This window comes from Phragmites australis, chromosome 1 (genome assembly GCF_958298935.1).
Source record: "Phragmites australis chromosome 1, lpPhrAust1.1, whole genome shotgun sequence".
NCBI lineage: Eukaryota > Viridiplantae > Streptophyta > Magnoliopsida > Poales > Poaceae > Phragmites > Phragmites australis.
In genome coordinates, this window is record NC_084921.1 from 3,469,306 (window position 1) to 3,488,464 (window position 19,159).

At 45.8% G+C, this 19,159-nt stretch overlaps 1 protein-coding gene and 1 pseudogene across 1 annotated transcript; one reads left to right on the forward strand and one right to left on the reverse strand.

Moving 5' to 3' along the window:
- Positions 1-856: 856 nt before the first annotated feature.
- On the reverse strand, positions 857-2,857 carry LOC133886904 (basic leucine zipper 2-like). Its single transcript, XM_062326819.1, has 4 exons — positions 1,938-2,857; positions 1,749-1,839; positions 1,476-1,602; positions 857-1,354 (listed from the first exon to the last, which is right to left on the reverse strand). The coding sequence occupies exons 1-4, from the start codon at positions 2,498-2,500 to the stop codon at positions 1,200-1,202; spliced, it is 936 nt and encodes a 311-aa protein (XP_062182803.1). The 5' UTR covers positions 2,501-2,857; the 3' UTR covers positions 857-1,199.
- Positions 2,858-12,722: 9,865 nt separating this feature from the next.
- Positions 12,723-17,794, forward strand: LOC133930308 (uncharacterized; annotated as a pseudogene).
- The last annotated feature ends 1,365 nt before the right edge of the window (positions 17,795-19,159 follow it).

Genomic DNA, 19,159 nt, shown 5'->3' on the forward strand with positions numbered 1-19,159 from the left:
GTATGTGGGTGGCCCCTGGATCACATGCAGCTGAAGCTACTGGTACTAGAGTTACCACATTCTCTTGCATGGCTCAACATCCCAGCATCTGAATTCTTTCTTTGTTGCAGTGAATAGGCAGCTTAACGACGAAGAACATGTTGTGGCTGCGTTGGAAAATCCAAACCTACTGGACATGGGTTGAGGAGTGCCTCTCGCCAACTTTTGCCTGAGTCGAGTCCTGAATATAACTGGGAACCAGGAATGGTCACAAAATGTTTATCGCAATTTGCAGTATGTCGATACTAGCATGCCAGTTGATTAAAAAAGGAGAGTGTGGAGAGAAGAATAGGAGAGGAGAAGAGAGAAACACATGCTCCCTGGAGGAAAACAAGTTACTTAAGATTTTTTTTTTGTTTTTTATTCTTTCTAATGGGTCCCAGGAGTGATATGCTACGTTGTGGCTTGCAAAATTCTAACACCAACTTATCACGGTGGGGCCTAATATTTTTTTCTAGGCATCACTCAATGCTGTGGAAGGTCCACACTAACCTAATATGTTTGCCAGAATAACTTGTACCGGCCGATACTGGTGTGTGCAGCACATGCTGCTGCAGAAGAACATGCCTATCCCTTGCAGCCGAAGGAAGAAGGTACCTTCCCTCTCGTGCTGCCACCATTTTAAAATCCTGTGATGAGATGCTTGCATGTCTGGTTGGCGACCGATTGCATGTGACAGGTACGTTAATTTGCTTGATTGTAAAGTAGACATACATAATTCACTGATAACTTTAAAAGCATACAGATTTCAGTAGAGCTGCCAGAGTTGAACAAAAATAGGAACAGAGAGAAAATCAAGTGGGAGAACACTGATGCTGAAAACATACATTTGATTGATCACACAAACCACCCAAACAAACAATTGACCTCGACCAATCTGAATTACAATTCTTTACCTACAAACCTTCGACCAAAATGCCGAAACAAAATTAAAAATCAGGGAAGTGGAAGGATCAGGAGGAGCAGCAGCCAGCAGAGGATGCAGAATGAACAAACCAACGAACCGGAATGAACAATTCAAAGTTTGATTTTTTTACATCACATTGACATTACACCCCAAACAATGCACCAATCCTAACACCACCACCTCGTTGTCATGAGAGGCAGAGGCCAGTAGGCCACACGTACTACAGGGACCGGATGGCCTCCGTGCCGCGCCATCACGAGGGCGCGGCGGTCCCCTCGCCGGCGATCAGGTCCTTGTCACTGCGGATCGGGGGCGCGTCGGGCGCTGGGGACTCCATATTCTTGAAACTTTGTTGGTGGTAGATTTGCCTCAGCCTCTCGATCTCCTTCTTGAGTGCCTCCTGATGAGCTGCACAGAGAGAATTCAGACAGCGCCAGATGCTAGTAAGATTCGGAAGGCGTCATGGTCGCATGCATGCAGCGTGAATTGAATTGGCGAGAATTGTAATCGGGGAGGCAATGGCGGTCACCATCTTTGAAGATCTTGTCCTGCGCGAGCGCCGCGATGCGCTGCTTGAGGTGGCTGTTCCCCAGCGTCAGCAGCGAGCGCTGGTGGTCGAGGAACGCGACGCGCGGGGACAATGCCGACACCTCCGTCTGCTCGAGGAACACAAAGCAATCCACGGTCAGGGTCCATGGCGAAATTCAGCTCCAGATGCTCGCGGGACGCATGACTCAACACGGCTCTTGGCGAAATTCAGGTCGGGATGCATAATTCTACGCTCGCGCGCACGCGCGCGCACCTGAAGCGACGTGATGCTGCGCTCCAGCTCCGAGATGTACTGCAGCTTGCGCACGCGCGACCGCTGCGCGGACTGCCGGTTCGCCAGGATCCTGCGATTGCGGCAGCAAGAAACGCAAGCAATTGGAGAATTCTGCCTTGGAAGGTAGCACATTGCCGGAATTGAGCGGTGCAGGGGCAAGGAAATCACCTCTTGACGCGCTTGGGGTCAACTGCGGCGGCGGAGGCCGGCTGCCTGGTGCTGTCCCCGTGGCACTCGCTCTGCGCCTCCTCGGTCTCGCCCTTGTCCCGCTTCTCGTCGTTAAAACTGTTGTGGTCGGACGGCGACGTCGAGCTCGGCGCGGGCGCGGGCGCGGGAGCGGCCTGCGGAGGCGGCGGCGGCGGCGGCGGCGGCAGGTCGTCGGCGAACATGGACAAGAGCTGGTCGTCGTCGAGGCGGTCGAAGTCGTGCGCCCCGACGCCGGCATTGTCGTCGTGGACGGCCTCGAGGAAGGCCACGGAGTCGCTCACGGAGCGGCGGTGGGCGCCGCGCTTGGCGGACGAGAAGTCGAGGAACTCGTCAACCCAGGACGGCTGCTGCTGGTGCTGCGCCCCGTTCGCCGCGTGCTGCGGCGGGTGCGGCGGCACGGGCGCGGCGAGGAACGCGCCCACGGAGGGGCTGCGCTGGTGATGGTGGGCGCGGTGGTGGTGCCCGCCCCCGAACTCCGGCCAGGCCGGCGCCATGGTGGGGATCTTGGGCGGCAGCTGCGCCATGGCCGGGACCCGCGCCGCGCGTTGGACGAATCAACGCAACACGCGCGAATGATGGCGCAACGCCGAGGGCTCGAGCGATGATGTAGGGGGCACGGCGCCGGGGATTGCGCGCTTGCTACCCTTTTTAGCTCGCGTTTTTGTTGCTTCCGATTCTGCTGCGCGCCGTGCCGCCGCCGCTGCGCGAGCGTGACGGATGGGTCGGCTCGGTTCGTTTGTGCGCTAAATTGGGCAATGGGAATGATAGGGACCGAGAGAGAGAGAAACAGAGAGAAGACCGAACTGAGCTGAGCAGAGAAAGAGAGTGAGAGAGTGGGGAGGTCACATGCCAAGACGAGGGAGAGACACAGCTAGCACCAGCCTGTGGTTAGGCCACTCTTAGCGTTAATTTATTAGATATTTATTGGATATCCATCTTAAAAAAGATGATATGGTATTTAATTTAAAAATGAAAAAGAAAAAACTAGTTTCTTATAGAAAAACTAGTTTTTTTAAGTAATTCTAAGTGATTGTGAGACAATAAATTATTTTCGAAGATCTTAAAAAACTAGCAAGACACATATATCTATTAGAAGTTTGTTTTTTAAAATTATTAGAAGCTTGTTTCTTAACATTAAATTTTTATTCTTTCTCTTTTTTAATATTATATAAGAAATAAAACATTAAAATTAGCCTTAGTGGACGGGACAAATAGAGGCCGGGAGGAGACTCGCTCGGCCATGGGGTTAGGCCCACAGCTTGGTCGGTGGATCTCGTTCCACTGACATATAGGGCCTGTGCGTTCTTTTGCCAGCCATCACAAATGATATGTTTAATCTTCACAAAGTTAAAAACACAATCATGTTAGCACGGATTAATTTTCTCTAGTCTTTCAGCGTTGTCCAAATCATTAAACTAAACTTCCTACCGTAATACGAACATCATTGTATTTTTGTTAGGCAGGCATCAACTTTTCACAAACAGTAGCCGAAACGAGAACCGACAGGGATAACGTGCAACGAATAAGCCTTGGCAGGGAAGAAGTAATGTACATACAAGTTATATTTTATAGATTGGATTGGATGGGTGGGTGGGAGCGGCTGTGAACGCGGTCCATCGGATTAAGCGGCGGGAGCGGGACCAGCCGCCACGTGCTGACGTGACCCCTAGGTTTTTTGGTGGGCCTCCTCCGGTTCATACTAATACCATTCCTTTAGAGTTTTTTTTAATATTTTTTGATTAAAAATTTAAATAAATAGATTCCTCGTATGAAAAATTATAAAACTAGACGTCTGCAGCCTGCTGAGAGGGTGGGAGGCCTAACCGTCCTCTCAGAGGGCAGCAAGGAGGCTAATCGCCCTCTCAGGGAGTGGTAAGGCGTCGGTCACGGGCGGGCAGGCCTTAGCCGTCCTCTGAGGGAGCGGTTAGGCCTCCCGCCCTCTCAAGAGGCGGTTAACTGGCCTAACCGCTCTCTCAGAGGGCTACAGCCTTCTCATATGGCTGCAGGCGTCTAGTTTTACAATTTTTCCAACGGAGAATCTATTTATTTAATTTTTTAATCCAAAAAATATAAAAAAAACTCATTTCTTTGCCTCCTCTTTCCACCATGGGAACGGCCTACATGCTCTTGAGATATAAATGCATGCCGTTTTAAAAAGAGTTGATTAAAATTTTAAAACTTTAACTAATAATAATTTTTAAAATATTTAGTTTTAAAACTTTAAAACCATAAATATAGATTTATCTTGAAAAATAATTTTATGATATTATAAATATTTTATAAATTTAATAAATAATTATTATTATTATTATATATATATATATATATATAGGACACCTATTCTATACTCCTAGGAGTATGTACTCCCACATGCAATATACCACCTAAACAAACACTTTATACTCTTTTATCATTTTTAGTATACTCTAATACTAATTCTAAGATACTCCAATATGAGTTGTATGAAAAAAAAATTCAATGTTAGCCTTTCATTTTTGCTATATACTCTTTTTTATACATAAAAGAAGTATATACGCAAATTAAGATAAAAATCATGGAATTTCATAAAAAATTTCGTGGGATTTGTATTGTAGTATCTTATAATTACTAATGAAGTATATTTAAAGTGATAAAGAAGTATAACTCATGTGTAAAAGTGGTATATGAGAGGTGGGAGTACATACACCCAGGAGTACATACTAGTTTTCCTATATATATATATATATATATTGAAGATCATGTCTTATATAAAATGATATATATTTATAATTAGAGTAAGTATATCCTCTTGTTGGTTATTTTTTGCAAGGGTTGTTGTTTAGGGCCTATTTGGTAGAGCTCCCAGAGTAGTTTCTCGGCCGGAATCAGGAGGAGCATTGCCAAACAGCAGCTTTTAGCTTTTAGCTCCCTGATTGAAATCCGTGAAAATGATTCTCTGAAATGAACTAGAAGCTGGGGAGCTGAAAAAAGCAGCTTTCCTTGGTTCACTTCCTCCATATAGTTTATTCTAGACAATCACTTTTAGCCACAGAATCACTTCCCTTAGAGAATCACTCTCCGCAAAAAATTTAAATCAAGAAGAGCTCTACCAAACAGTCCCTTACTTCGGCCGAGGAGTACTTGCTGCTACAAGTTATCCGCGAAGAAGTTAAAAATGTTTGCATTGCACAATGCACACACTACTAAACAAGTAGGGAGGTAAACTCAGGTTGACCCTTGACGTATACAGTTCCAGTATTTTCTTTTTGCCAAAAGACTTTGTTCATCTTCAAAACGCAAAACGAAAGCTACAAATTTGAGCAGTAGTCGTCGTCATTAACAAAGAAATACTTCCAATACACATCATACTCCGATCCTACCATGCATGTGAGTTTCTTAAGTTAGACATCAACAATGTTATCAAGGCTATAAGGATATGGAACATCAACAACTCAAGGTAGAGGTAATGCAAAACAATATAGGTTCTACCCATATAAACACGATATCAACATCGCTAAACATGCAAACATACATAAACGACAACTTATCAGTTTAGACTCCATTCAATTAAAACTAAAAGGTGCAATATACTTATATGCTTGCCTTGCTGCTCTGTCAGTTGCTTGATACTCCCGACGTAACACTCACAAAACTCCGGTAGATTGACGTCGCCTTCACTTGCTTGGATCGTCGGTGTAACGCTCTCTAAACGAATCAAGAGTGCATTGTATAAATAATCAAACGATGGAAAAGTGTGCATATGATGTATGCTGGAACACTGATAGAGTGTCGTCTTTCAAAAATATTTGTAAAAGACCGCCAAATGATTAGGGTATCAAAGTTTGCAACCCCAGATAAGACAACCTAAGTGCATATAGCTTTAAGTGGCTGACGGTCAGACCAGTGTTGAAGTGGCGGTCAAACCGTCGGTGTGCAGAAGGTTCTGACCTCTTGCGGTCAGACCAACGGTATGCCAGTAGTCAGAACTACGCCTGGTGGTCAGACCGACCCTAGTGGCGGTCAGACTGTGAGACTCTGCCAGCAGCACCTTTCGATGGCTGTCGGTGAAGGTTTCGGTGATGCCTTCGACCATTAAGGGTACCAAAAAACTTTATGGGACTAGTGGAGTGCTTCTAAGGTGATTTGGACAATATTCACCAAGCTGAACTCAAGATATTCCGTGGGGAAGCTTTAGGCTAGGATTGAACTCGGGTATAAACGAAATGGAGACTGATTAGAGCTTGTGAACAACGAGGAAATGGTAGGAGATATCTCATCTTAGAATATGGAAGATTCCTATTGGAGGGGTTCACTCCGAGGAAGCTCCGATTTGGAGATCGGGCTCCGAGGTGGTGTAGAGGCTTGAGGTGGATGAACGTGCATAGGAACTCCTCCGACGAAAGGGGATGAGCTCGAGGAAGCTTTCGGGAAGCTCAAGGAAGTTCTTTCCATCAATCTTCGATCGCCGTGGACGTTGAGGTCATCCCTTCTTCTCTCTATAGGTCTTGAGTGAGGGGGAGATTAAGAGAGCAAAAGAAAAAGATAGAGCGAGAGAGAGTGTGATCGATCCCCTTAATGGGCGCTCTGTGTACTGGCGGTCGGACGGCGGGGAGCCCCGGTTAGACCGTGGGAGCGGTTTGGTCTTGAAAGTCTCATTATTTTTCCTTTTTCTTATTACTTTTTTCAATATCTATGGGGTTTCTTCTAATTAGCTTCTAAGCCATTTTCACTCTTAAATACTCACGTATATGTGGGGGGAATGCGTGAAGGTTCAAAACACATAACTTTTGGAACGCGTTTAAACTTAAATTGATAATCAATCGCATAAAATATAATGCAATTATGATTAGGCATGCCTAATTACGTAATTAACATTTTAGGATGCAACAATACCCCTCTCTTGTAGTACACCTACCTACATCTGATGGCATTTTGGTCTATTTTTCGCTCCGTCCATCGAATGGTCGTGGCTTTTGTAACATCCTGAGTTTAAACATGTTAAATTAATTACAAATTTCACTCCAAATTAAACTTTTTATGATTAGTTAGGCTAACCAAGATTAAGGAAATAAGTATATGAATGTATATATATACCAGTATGTATACATTTATATATATTAAGTGCACTAGAATCAATTTCAAAATAATCGCTGCATTAAATTGGTTAATATGCATTGGTTTGAGATCTTTTATGGTTCTTTGTGTGGAGATTTGGAATCGAATGTCTCTCAATTTCAAATCTACTCTTAAATTCTATTCAGCTCAAATCCAATTCGAATTCAAATCCTTTGATTCAAATCATCTTCAGAATATCAAGATCCAACCCCAAGTCATAGTTCAAATACGTTCAAATGAGTTAATCCTATTCCAAGGTCAAAACTAAATTCAAATACTCCATTTGAATTTATTCCAAACTTCCTACTCATTTTTCCTTTTCTTTTCCTTCTTTTCTTCCATTTCTTCCCGGGCCGGATTTCCTCCTCTCCCTCGCTTTCTCAGCCCATCCAGCCGTCCCAGCCTTCTTCTTCTTTCCTTCCCCTCTCCTTATTTCCTGCGCTAGGCCGCTCCCGTGCGCTCGCCAACGCCCATGCACGCTCGGCTGTCCACGTGCCACGCATCAAACCGCTGCCCATTGCGCCCTCTCCTCCTTCCTCCTCTAGCGTGACGCCGCGCCACTCGCCACTGCGGCAGTCATCTCCTCTAGGAAATATCCCCACGCGCTCGACCGGCCTCCACTTCTCCCGCTCTCTCCTTTCTCTGTTGCTCTCTCTCTGCCCATGCTCGCACGCCCATGACGTGTGACTTTCGCGCCCCGCCCGCGCGTGGACGGCGCAGAGCACCCACACCGTGGGAAGCGCCGTGGGCGTTGCCCTGCCACCTCATCGCTGCACTGCCCACTGACATCCGCCCGACGTCACGTGTGCGCACCGCCTCTCTGCAGCTCTCTCCCTCGCTATAAATAATGCAGCCACGACCTCTCTTCTTCCCATTTCCCCTATTTCATCACCGCCGCCATTGCACGCCACCGCAGCTCGCTACCATCAATCCACCGACCACTGCTGCCAAGGAGCCTCAGGACCTTGCCACCATCCCTATGCTGCCGTCTGTTCGTTGGAAGCCCGATGGGAGCCCGCCCGAACCAGTAGTTGAGCAGCGCCACCGCCGCCTCTTCGACGAATCCCCAGCCGCTGCCCCCTGTCACCGTTCTTGCGCTCGATGAGCCTCCCAATCCCCTCGTGCATCCGCCTAGGTACCGTATAGCTGCCCGAGCTCTCTCTCTTAGCGCCTAGCCGTGAGCCGCAGTGCTCTTGTTTCCACCGCCGTGCAATTGCTCATCATCGACGTGTGTATGCTTTGTGTGTAAGGCCGGCCTTCATACCGTGATCTCCAGGGTACCTCGAGCCCCTTTTTCTTGCAGGTTGGCACCTCCCGGTGCATGGGGGGTGCTACCCATTTTTCCCACACCGTTGCCCCCTCTCCGACCGCTATATGGTGTTGCTCCCGTCGTCGGTCACCGTCGATAAGCCTCCCACCACATCCGTCGTAGCGCGTAGAAGCCTGGCATCCGCTCGTCGTCGTGAAGCCCCGGAGGAATCCTAACTCCGATGAGCTCTCCGGCGTCGTGCTGCCACAAACCACTCACCACCGCCTATTTTCTCATCTCCCCGCTGCTCTACCCCGGCCGGTGCACCTATGTGCGCACGTGCGCACTTGGCCGGGCCATCACTCACGCGCCACGGTGAGCGACCAAACATCAGATCGGCTTGGATGCCTAGACCGACTGTTCAGGACCGACTTGATACATGCATCCAAACACACGGTAAATCTACAAACTTTATAACACCACTATTGGATCTGCCAACTATGCAACACAGACATGCAATACCAACGACAAGGCATAACTATGGCCATTTTTAATCGCATTGTTGGCAAGCGCAGAGGGCCCTGAGCTGTAAGCACAGACGCAGAGGGAAGAACACAATTGCATTTGAAGATGATTAGGGGTAGAATGAAAGCAATGGCACATTCGCCCCATTGGCCATCGATCGATTGATCGACGAGACCACTGCATGCAATAGGCGACACCGAGGGACACTTGCATGAGTCGATCGAGACCACTACGGCCTCCTGCTGCAGCCCTGGCCGGCTGTCCAGTCCCGGCCCCTCTGTAGCGCGTCTCTTCTCTAGCTAGATCTCTCACTCGTACGTCAGTTGCGCTTATGTGTCCCCGGGTGCATGGCTAGTTTTTGCTCCTCGAGCCCATGCTGACCCCTAGCCTATAAAAAACCAGGAAATGCTAAGCATTTCGAATACCCCCTTGATAGCAAGTATGACCCATATGCTCTACTCTCTGTTTCGATTATCACATCAAACAGAGAGTTATGGGCTACATCACATATTTTCGATGCTAAGGCTTTACTCTTCATTCTGTCGTGGGCAACAGTATATTCCTTCAATGGTACAGGTATGTTCTTTCTTACTCTCTACTCGAGAATTTTTTTTCCTCAACCAAAGAGTCAGGGGCTAAATAATAATACCATATTCTTTTGTAAATATTTTACAAATGTTTATCTGGCTTTGCGTTGATCGCGTTGGATAGAACCAACGGAGACATGTGTTGGATCGATACGAACAATTACACCTCATAATGCATAACAACATTGAGATTATTAGACATCTCATGACTAATAGCCAACAAAGGTTCTGAAAGTCCTAGTTGGTCCCGTATGTGCTCTCTAACGATTTCTTATTTGTATGATTGATCAAATGCGCAAATCAATAAAAGTTTGCAAAAGTCCATCATGTGTTCTATTTCTAGTTTTATACTAGTCTTTTCTTTCTTCCTTTTTTGCTCGCCTAGAGTAATTACTTGAGAATCGTGCATCTAATGGCTTGTTTAATCGAGTTTTCAGGTATTAATTGATGTATAGTCGAACAATCTCGAAGGAGGCGATAGCATGTGCTAGTCAATTCTTGTATCTATTCATTCTAACTCTATTTCATCGACAAGAAAATAGTAGCAATAGAATATTAGATTAAGCAAAATATCAGTAATATGTTCTTACAATCGCTAGGCAAAAGCATACTAGGAGAGCTATTATATATCTAAGGGGAAAGCTTGGGTGACAACTACCTACAAGAACGCCACTTAAAATTCCCTTCAAGGGACTTGAGCGTTCTAAAAACCGTGTCATGGTAAGAAAGCTCAAGCACGGAGTACTCATCCCGATCGTACGATGAGCTCGTTCGGCGAAAGCCCAAAATTTAGCCAGGATGAGTAATCCCATGTACTGGTGGAACTACCTCAGAAGTCAAGCCCAGTAGGATTGTTCTTTCCTTCATCTAGGGGACAATTTTCCAATCTAGCAGTTCCTAGATGTTCTCACCAAAGATATGAATGGCAATAGGCATTGAGGCATTGTGCTCAGCAGGGTCGTCAATTTGGTCACCCCAGGATCTCAAGAAAAAGGTGCAGGTCTTGTCTAGGATGAGCTAGGTACCCCCCATACCAGGTTACCAGAGCTCGAACTCATACATCGACTACTCCAATGTTGCTATGGCTCTAGATGTATCTCCTGAGGTGATTCCATCCAGAAAATATGCAATGCGCCACCAAAATTTACTACTAGAGATCTAGAACCACCGTGGTGGCCCATTGACAAGATATACATGCACACCCTTTGTCATCTAGAGATGGAAGCACGGCATTTTTGGAACAACGATTATGAACAGCCTTCCATTCCTTCGTACCATGCGTCCCTCCAGGTTCACCCATAATGCATCATAGGAGAGTGGCAGAAGACCGGAAAACCATCCGGTCAACGGATTCAATACCTTACCTTTGATATGATGCCCTCATTCACAATGACGATCAAAGAGCCTGATCGATGCCCTGATCATCTCCTAGTTGTCACCAACTAAACCTCAAAAATGAAGGTCAAAGACTGCTTCACTTCCTAGACGATGCACCTCCACCAAGCCATCGTTGTGCATGAATGACCCTTTTAGGATCCATGGTGCGAACTTGGCCACCCTGACACTTCATGCCAGATGGAGTAGATGCAGCAGAAAAAGGCGAAATCTTCCGGGTGTGGTTGCTTGTTGGAAATGAGGTCTAGCACTTCCAATGGCAGAGCCAACCAATCAGGATTCTCCTCCATCAGGAAATCCTTCATCTTATCTATAGGGTATATACGCATAAAGAGTATATCATATACGGATAAGTTATGCCGTGTGCATGCTTAACAACTCCGGGTATTATGGAACCAATTCTGTGGTATTTGATACTCTCGGAGATCTAATAGGCGCATACTAGAAAGATCTCGATTAGTTACTCAACTCGAGAATAACTAATATCCCAGCCGAATTTATCTGATCTTTCTTAGTGGATAAGATGAAGGATTTCCTATTGACTACGATGAGATAGGAGACAGTATAAGACCCCTATATATAAGGCGGGGATTCAGATCCCTGAGGGGAGACTCTCTTTTTCGTAGAGAATGACAACTTATCTGCAACTCGACGTAAGCACTAGGGTCACATGAGATACTCGACGACTTCCTCATTAATTTAGTTTAGATTACATCTACTCCATGCAATAGATCTAAACACCTTACTTATACTCAAGTGAATACAGATACATCATTGATCATATAGGATGTAGGATATTTGGGGGCCTGAAGATATATATATCACGTGTATTTCGTCTCCTATTCGATTTTTAAATAAAAAACAATCCTGTTATTGTTATAAATATATTGTCAGAAAAAAAAATCTCTACAGCCTGTAACATACGTCTATCGGTATAGGAGTCTGTTTTTCTTCGATTCCATAAATTCAGGCTTTTGTTCTGAACCTATCCATGCTTCCAAACTCGAACAAATAGCTTGTGAACAAGCGCTCGATGCCTCGATCGATCGACAAGGACCCCATGCACACATTAATTTACTCAGCTTTTGCCGTGCGGACCACGGAAAGCAAATGATGAGGGTGATGTGCATATGGCAATCGATCGATCACCAATTCATTGATGCGTCGCGTCGCCTTTAACACGTCCCTTCGATCGATTGATACATACGAAGACGTACGCGATCACCAATTAACCCCAGCGATTGGAGCTATAGATATGGATTAAGGTACTATTTGTTTGTACTTAAGATTATAATAAATTAATTTATTTGTGTAAAGTGAAAACAAACAGTTAGATTATTTCCCTAGATTATTATAAGTTGTAGTCTAGATTATAATAATCCTATAAGCTGTAGAAGAGGTGCTTATTTCAGCTTATGGTTCCATCTTTATTAGAGTACCCATCGTTTTACTCTTTATTACCCGCAATTGCCATTCATAACACTGAACCCACCGCCTTCTTCCTCGTTCTGTTCGCAGCGACCCGTGATTTTCCTCCAATCCCTGGCGGCACCTCCCGTTCGGCCTCCCAGGCGGCGCTTCTAGTTCGACCTCCCTGGCGGCGCCTCCCGTTTGGCCTCCCCGGCGGTGCATACATCCCGAAGGCGCCTCTCCGTGCGGTCTCCCCGACGTCGCAACTCTCTAGAAGGCGCCTCCCGTTCGGCCTCCCCAGCGACGCCTCTCTCCCAACATCGCCTCTCGTTCGGTCTCCCCGGCGGTGCCTCCCCCCCCCCTCTCTCTCTCTCTCTCTCTCTCTCTCTCTCTCTCTCTTCGCCCCCCCGGAAAGTCACAGTCGGCAAATCCGGTCCCCCCCCTTCTCTCCCCAATTTCGACGAGCTAGCCGGTGGTCAAGGGAGGATGGAGCCAATCGATGTTGAAGATGCGGAGGAGACCCTCGCCCTAGCCCTCGCCTACCGAGATGCATTGGCCAAAGACACTGTGCCGGCGACGCAGGGTGGCTCATCTTTGCCCGACGCGGTAGGTCCCTCCAGCGCAGGCGGACTATCGGCGCAGGCTGTTCCTGGCGCTGCAGCCCTGGCGCCTGTGGACTCACCGGAGGTTTCCCCGGCGTTGTTGTGGCGTGTGAGACGCGATTCGGTTGTACATCAAGGCGTGGTCGTCGGTTTTTCGCTTGGAGCACCGGCCGCCCCGGCCGTCGCGGATGGCTCCCCTACTGCACGGCGAGGGAAATGCACATACAAGGCGTCGCGTCCATCTTCCGCGACTGGTGGCCACGATACCGACACGGCCACGGTAGCAGACGATGGCGAGGCGGACGCTGCTGCGCATGTGAACACCAGCAACAAGGTAATCTTGCCCTGTCTGTACAGATGGATTTGAGTTAGTTAATTTCAGCATCCATTGAATACTAAGTTGATTCTATGGAGCCATGATTCGAAATAATGTGTGCATGCAACACTGGTAGACCTTGTGTTTAATCTTCTGGATGAATGGCAGTGAAGCATACAATCTGGTATTGCAGCACACACGCACTGTCTCATGTTAACCATCATTTGGCTCATGGTCAATTCTGGTATTGCAGCACAAACACAATGTCTCAATTCTTGTATTGCAGCACACACTCATTGTAAGCTTGTATGAATTCAGTTATATGGATTTGATCTTGGTAGGACTTGGTATGCTGAATTTGCAAGCAGGTGTTAGTTGATAAACTAGTGCTGATTGGTGTTTACTCCTAATTAGTATTTACTCCTAACACCTGGTAGGACTTGGTATGCTGATTTTGCAAGCTGTTAAGGCTGGCCATGAATTCAGTTAGATGTTCAGATGGTCATGAATTCAGTTAGATGATTTGATCCGGGTAGGAACTTGGAGGTGTTAGCTGATAAACTTGTGCTGACTAGTGTTTACTCCTACTTAGTGTTTCCTCCTACTGAGTTTGCAAGCTGTTTAGTATGGCCATGAATTCAGTTAGATGTTCAGATTGTATGAATTCAGTTAGATGTTCAGATTGTATGAATTTAGTTTGCAAATTTTTATATGTATGCTGATTTTGACATCTTTAACACATTTATGGAAGCATCTGGTTCTTTTATGTTTCTCTTTGTCTATTTTGTTAATTGGAGTACAATTACTTACAAATTGAATCTATCACCTATGATTATAACATCAAGTTACCTTTATGTCAGTGTTGTACCGAATAGAAAGAGGATTTCAACAAAGCAGATTGGTCCTCCTCGAACATTAGGACTTTTTGTGAAAATTGTATTGAAGAAATACGGGTTGTGAATAGGCCTATTGGGCTCATGACTAATAGGGGCTACCAGAACATTGTTGTTAAGTACTTGCAAAGGACAGGATCGCGTCACTCTAGATCACAATTGAAGAACTGATGGGATTTACTCAAAGGCTTGTATAGCTTTTGGCTAGGCCTTCTCAAAGATACTGGCCTTGGATGGGATGAAGCTAAAGGAACTGTTTATGCAAGCGATGATTATTGGAAAAAAGTCAACAAGGTAACAATTATGTGATAGAACATATGTAATACAAAAATATGTGCATTGTATGTACTGTTCATACTAAAGGTTCCTTACATTTTTTTCAGAAACATTCAGGATGGAAGAAGCTGCAGCATGGTCCACTGGAGTGTGAAGAACTGATGATGGAAATGTTCGGCGTTGTTGTTGTTGATGGTTCTTCTTCTACAATACCTGGTGAGGATGATGGAGGTGTGGTTGGAGAAGGGGTTGGTGACACACATGCAGGACATGGTTCATTGGAGACCATTTCAAAGGGTACCAATCCATTGAAGTGCGGTTTAAGTAGCATGGTTAATAGCCCACAAAAGGTAGCTAAGAACCCCATGGTTAAGGTAATGAAGGGCATTCATGCCACTTTGGAAAACAACTGTGCTATTGCAAACAAGGTGATGCAAGGTGAATTTAGGTATAATTCAATTAAAAAAGTGATGGACTTGGTTGTGGAGTTGTCACACCCGATTTTAAGATTAAAATCAAGTGTAAACTATATGTATGCCAGGATCAGTTTATTCATACATATAGCGACGTCATCAGTGCATAACAGACACAGTGTTTCTTATTACAATATTATTTATTACAAAATGACTACACACGGGTCTAAAGAAAATTACATCACAGCGGAACAGAACACAGCGCAGCTCCACGCTAACAGGCAGTCGACCGAAAGCTCCACAAGCCTAGAATTCGGCATCATCTTCAGGGAAATCTTCAAAAGCTTCACCTTCTGAAACAGCAAGCGTGGGAAAAATATGACATGGTGGCTTGAACCAAGATTTCCTATCCTCTAGGGTTTTATTTGCATAAAAGCCAATTTTACCCCTGAACTATGGAAAAGCAAATTTTATTTTAAAAAGGAAAGATGTATAAAAGATTTTCTTTAACCTCCGAGAATTCAACCAATTCTCAACCATGTAAGACATCCACCCGACTAATCATGTGAGGGTTCATGCCACTCATAACCGTGAGCACGGCTGAATATTCAGTTTGACACTCTGCAGAGTTTGTACACTTTACCCACGAGTCGTGATCTTCTCTTTTGCTGGTACCCGCCGGTACCTTACATATTTCCAGGGTGTGCGCCAAGAGATCACTACGAGGCTTTTCCAAAGAGTCTTCCAGTATGTATTTGCCCACTGAGGTTTAACCGCCGTACATAAGTGGAGTAACCCTCCACCCCAGAAGCCCCCTCTTGTGCCGGGTAGAATCGAGAAGTGACCCTTCCTTATCTACACATTCAATTGGCTCATACAACACTAGGATAACATCTAATTACTAGACCAAACCGTACCATATTGGTCTCGTAGTTGTTCTGTTGCCATGGATGGTCGCTCCACGAACCAGTCCTTAAAATGGTCTGGGCAAGACCGTCAATAACCCCATAAGGATAGATTACCAAATATCTCCATTCAACCAACCATGCCGAGAATAGCCCTTCCTTGCCCAAAACCCAAATATCCTTATTGTTAACTCCCTTAACAACATCAGTTTTCATGTCATACTTCCTATATCAACTTTTAGTTCATAACTCATGATTCATCACCTACATGCTACATGTTCATCTAAAAGCATGGCTAAGTATAAACATGATGTTATTTTAAGGATGAAACATCTACAACTAGCACTAGTGTTCGTTATACTACCCATTTTGTAAAACAGCAGCATATTTGATAAAGACTATCTTTATGTAAAAACTGGGTTCACAACATGGTCAACACACTTGCCTTCGTCAAAGTGATGCACAGGTCCTTCAAAATCTTCTTCCTGAAAATTCCCGAACTCTTGGACTGAATAGTCTATACGAGCACACATTCATACATAAGAACAGTACACCAAACAGTCCTAAAACTAGATAAAAACCATATAAACAGATTCCACGCGACACTACGATTGTTTGAGCGCAAAAAATCACCTAAAACGGAGCTACGAGCAAAAGGTTATGATCATTTGATGTTTCAGGGGCTTTTCTGCAAATTTTATCTGATTTCAGAGAATAAAACAATTAATTTTTATACTGAAAACCTTGTTTATTGCACATGCTGATGTCATAAATCAAAATTGGAATTATTTTACTACTGGAAATCCACGTGAACCGAGTCCACAGGCTGTGGACCGGAGGGAAAGCCCTCGGTCCACCGGACCACGATGGACCAGAGGAGGCCGGCAACCAAGCACGGCGCGGCACGGCGGAGGGCTGCTGGACTTGGCTGAAAACGGAGCTCCAGCAGCCGGTGCGCTCTGGCGAGAGGTGGAAGGTGGTGAGGAGGGGCCGGCAAACTCACCCCGAGCAAAAAGAAGGCCAGAGGGGCGTTGGGGTGGCCGGGTGATGGTGAAGGTCAGTGCGGCGGCGGGGATGGCTCTCTAGCGGCTAAACGGCGATGACGACCCATGGGATCGGCTCCGGAGGTACCTGCGGGTCTAAAGGAGCGGTTAGCTCGGCCGGAGACGGCGCGCACACGAAGAACAACGGTGGCGGCGCATCTCACCGGGGCCGAAGAAGAAAAGGGGTGGCGACAGCGTTCTGAGCGGAGAAATGAGGCTTGAGCGGGTGGGTGGTGTGTGGGACCTCACCGAGGTGGTAGAGGGCGGCTTAAATAGGGGAATGAGCGAGCGGGGCGGCTGGAATCCAAAGGGGAAGGAGCGGCGGCCATGGCCTTAACGGCCGGCGGTTTTTGCACTAAATCGAGCACCAAAAAAAAGTTTAAATGAAGGGGAAATGGAAGGAGGTGCCGTGATGGGGCATAAGTGCTCGGCTCCAGCGGTTATAGGGAGGGGAAAGGGCGCCGGGGAAGGGAATCGGCCAGCGACCGTGGAGCGCTCGGCGTGTCCAGAGGAAGAAGAAGGGGCCGAGCGGCTCGACTCAGCACAGCAGGCTTGAGCCGGGCCTACCGGGCGGTGAGAGCGGCGGGGAGGGGCGGCTCGGGCCGAAGCGGAGCAGGCCGGCTAGGCGGCTTGGGCCGGCGTTGAGAGAAGGGGCTAGCCCACGTGGGAGGGAAAGAAGGGAGGAGGAGGAAGCGAACTGGGCCGGGAGAAAAGGATTTGGCCTAAAAGAGATTTTCTTAATTTTCAAAGCCTTTTCCAGTAGAATTTCAACACATTTTCAAAAGAGGTTTTAAAGCGGCGAATCCTAGCAAAATTTTGCAAACTTTTTTCCACCCAATAAAACCTTATTGCATCTACAACGGCATGAATGCATTCAAACATTTATCCTAGGCCAAGTTAAATTTAGAAATTAATTTCCTATTGAACTAAGTTGCAACACCTGATTAATTTTTTAGAAAAAAATTAAATTATTGCAAAAATTGAATTTTAGGGTGTTACAGGAGTGCGGGGCAATAGAGCATTTTATGGCAACCCAACTATTTGTGAAACCTGAACACCGTGATATGTTCAAAACCTTTACCACTAAGGAAGGAAGGCTAAGTTGGTTGAAGAGGTGGTGTACGAAGGAAGGTTTGGTGTAGAAATCTACTACTAGAGTTGAGCGATTTATATTAGCAGTGATTTTATCTACTTTATGTTGCCTATGTAATTTATTGCTTCAACCTATATGGGGCAGTATTTGATTTCCATGAACTTATGTACCTTGTGTTGGCCAACCTATATGGGGCAGTATTTGATTTCCATGAACTTATGTACCTTGTGTTAGCTATGTAATATTATTTGTTTGAACTATTTGTGTGACAATATGTCACACCCGGTTTTCAAGGAAATAAACCAGATGTATTCTACATGTATGACAGGATCAAGTTTTCCATACATGCAGAGATATCATCAGTGATAACATAAACTGTGTCTTTAATAACGAAAACATTCCTTACAAAAGGACCCGAAGGTCTAAAAGAAAACACTAAAAGATCTTCAAACGGCAGGAGAACTCCCATCCATCCACAGGTGTTGTCCGGGGAAAACGCCAGCCTAGGACATGGTCTTCAAAGTGACGCCTTCCTCCTTCTAGAATTCAGCACCATCGTCCGAGAAGTCTTCTGAGCAGCATCCGGAAGTTTGGGAGAAGGAAAACGTGAGTACACAGAGTACTCAGTAAGTGGGGGAAAAAGTATAACATGTAGGCTATAGACAAGGAAAAGCTTGACTTGGGATAACTACGACTAAACCCAACTAAATAAGACTCAAATAACTTAGCAACATATTTACTAGATTATAACTCCAACAAATAAAGAACACAGCTCATCGGATTCCATCCGACTACCAGACTCACCGGATATCCCATATCTGGCTACCGACTCATCGGGAGTTCCACCACCTGACTACCCAAACCAACCCTTTAGAATTCCCGTCTAATTATGAAGAAGTCCAAGCCCGCTCTTAACAGTGAGTACGGCTAATCGATCAGTTTTATTACTCTGCAGAGTTTGCACACTTTACCCACGAATTCCCGTTTTGCTTTATACTTCCGGGGTGTAGAGCCGGGGTCTCACTACAAGGCCGTTACAAAGTGCCTCCAAATCTATAAGCACCCACTAAGGTTTCACCGCTAACAGGGATTTCATCCACTGCAGAGGCCCCCTCTTGTGCCACTTAACCGACCATTAGTGCGTACAGAGTATGAAGGGCACTAATTACTTGGTCAGGCCATACCCATATAGGTCTCATGGTTGTGCTGTTATGCCGGGTAACAGGCTTCACAAACCGGTCCTTAGGATCCCACACAAGAACATACACAATCCCTGCTGTGTAGCTCCACCTCATACTAGCCATCTAGTTGGAATCCCTAGTTCAAGTTACTACAAGATTACCATTCCCCAAATACTTGTTTCATAGACATTATTCAAAATT

Excerpts from the sequence above, each read along its gene's own strand:
- LOC133886904 (XM_062326819.1), bottom strand. The coding sequence starts at position 2,500 with ATGGCGCAGCTGCCGCCCAAGATCCCCACCATGGCGCCGGCCTGGCCG. Across the intron at positions 1,603-1,748 it reads GCAGCATCACGTCGCTTCAG|ACGGAGGTGTCGGCATTGTC; the intron begins GTGCGCGCGCGT and ends TTCCTCGAGCAG. Across the intron at positions 1,355-1,475 it reads GGACAAGATCTTCAAAGATG|CTCATCAGGAGGCACTCAAG; the intron begins GTGACCGCCATT and ends CTCTCTGTGCAG.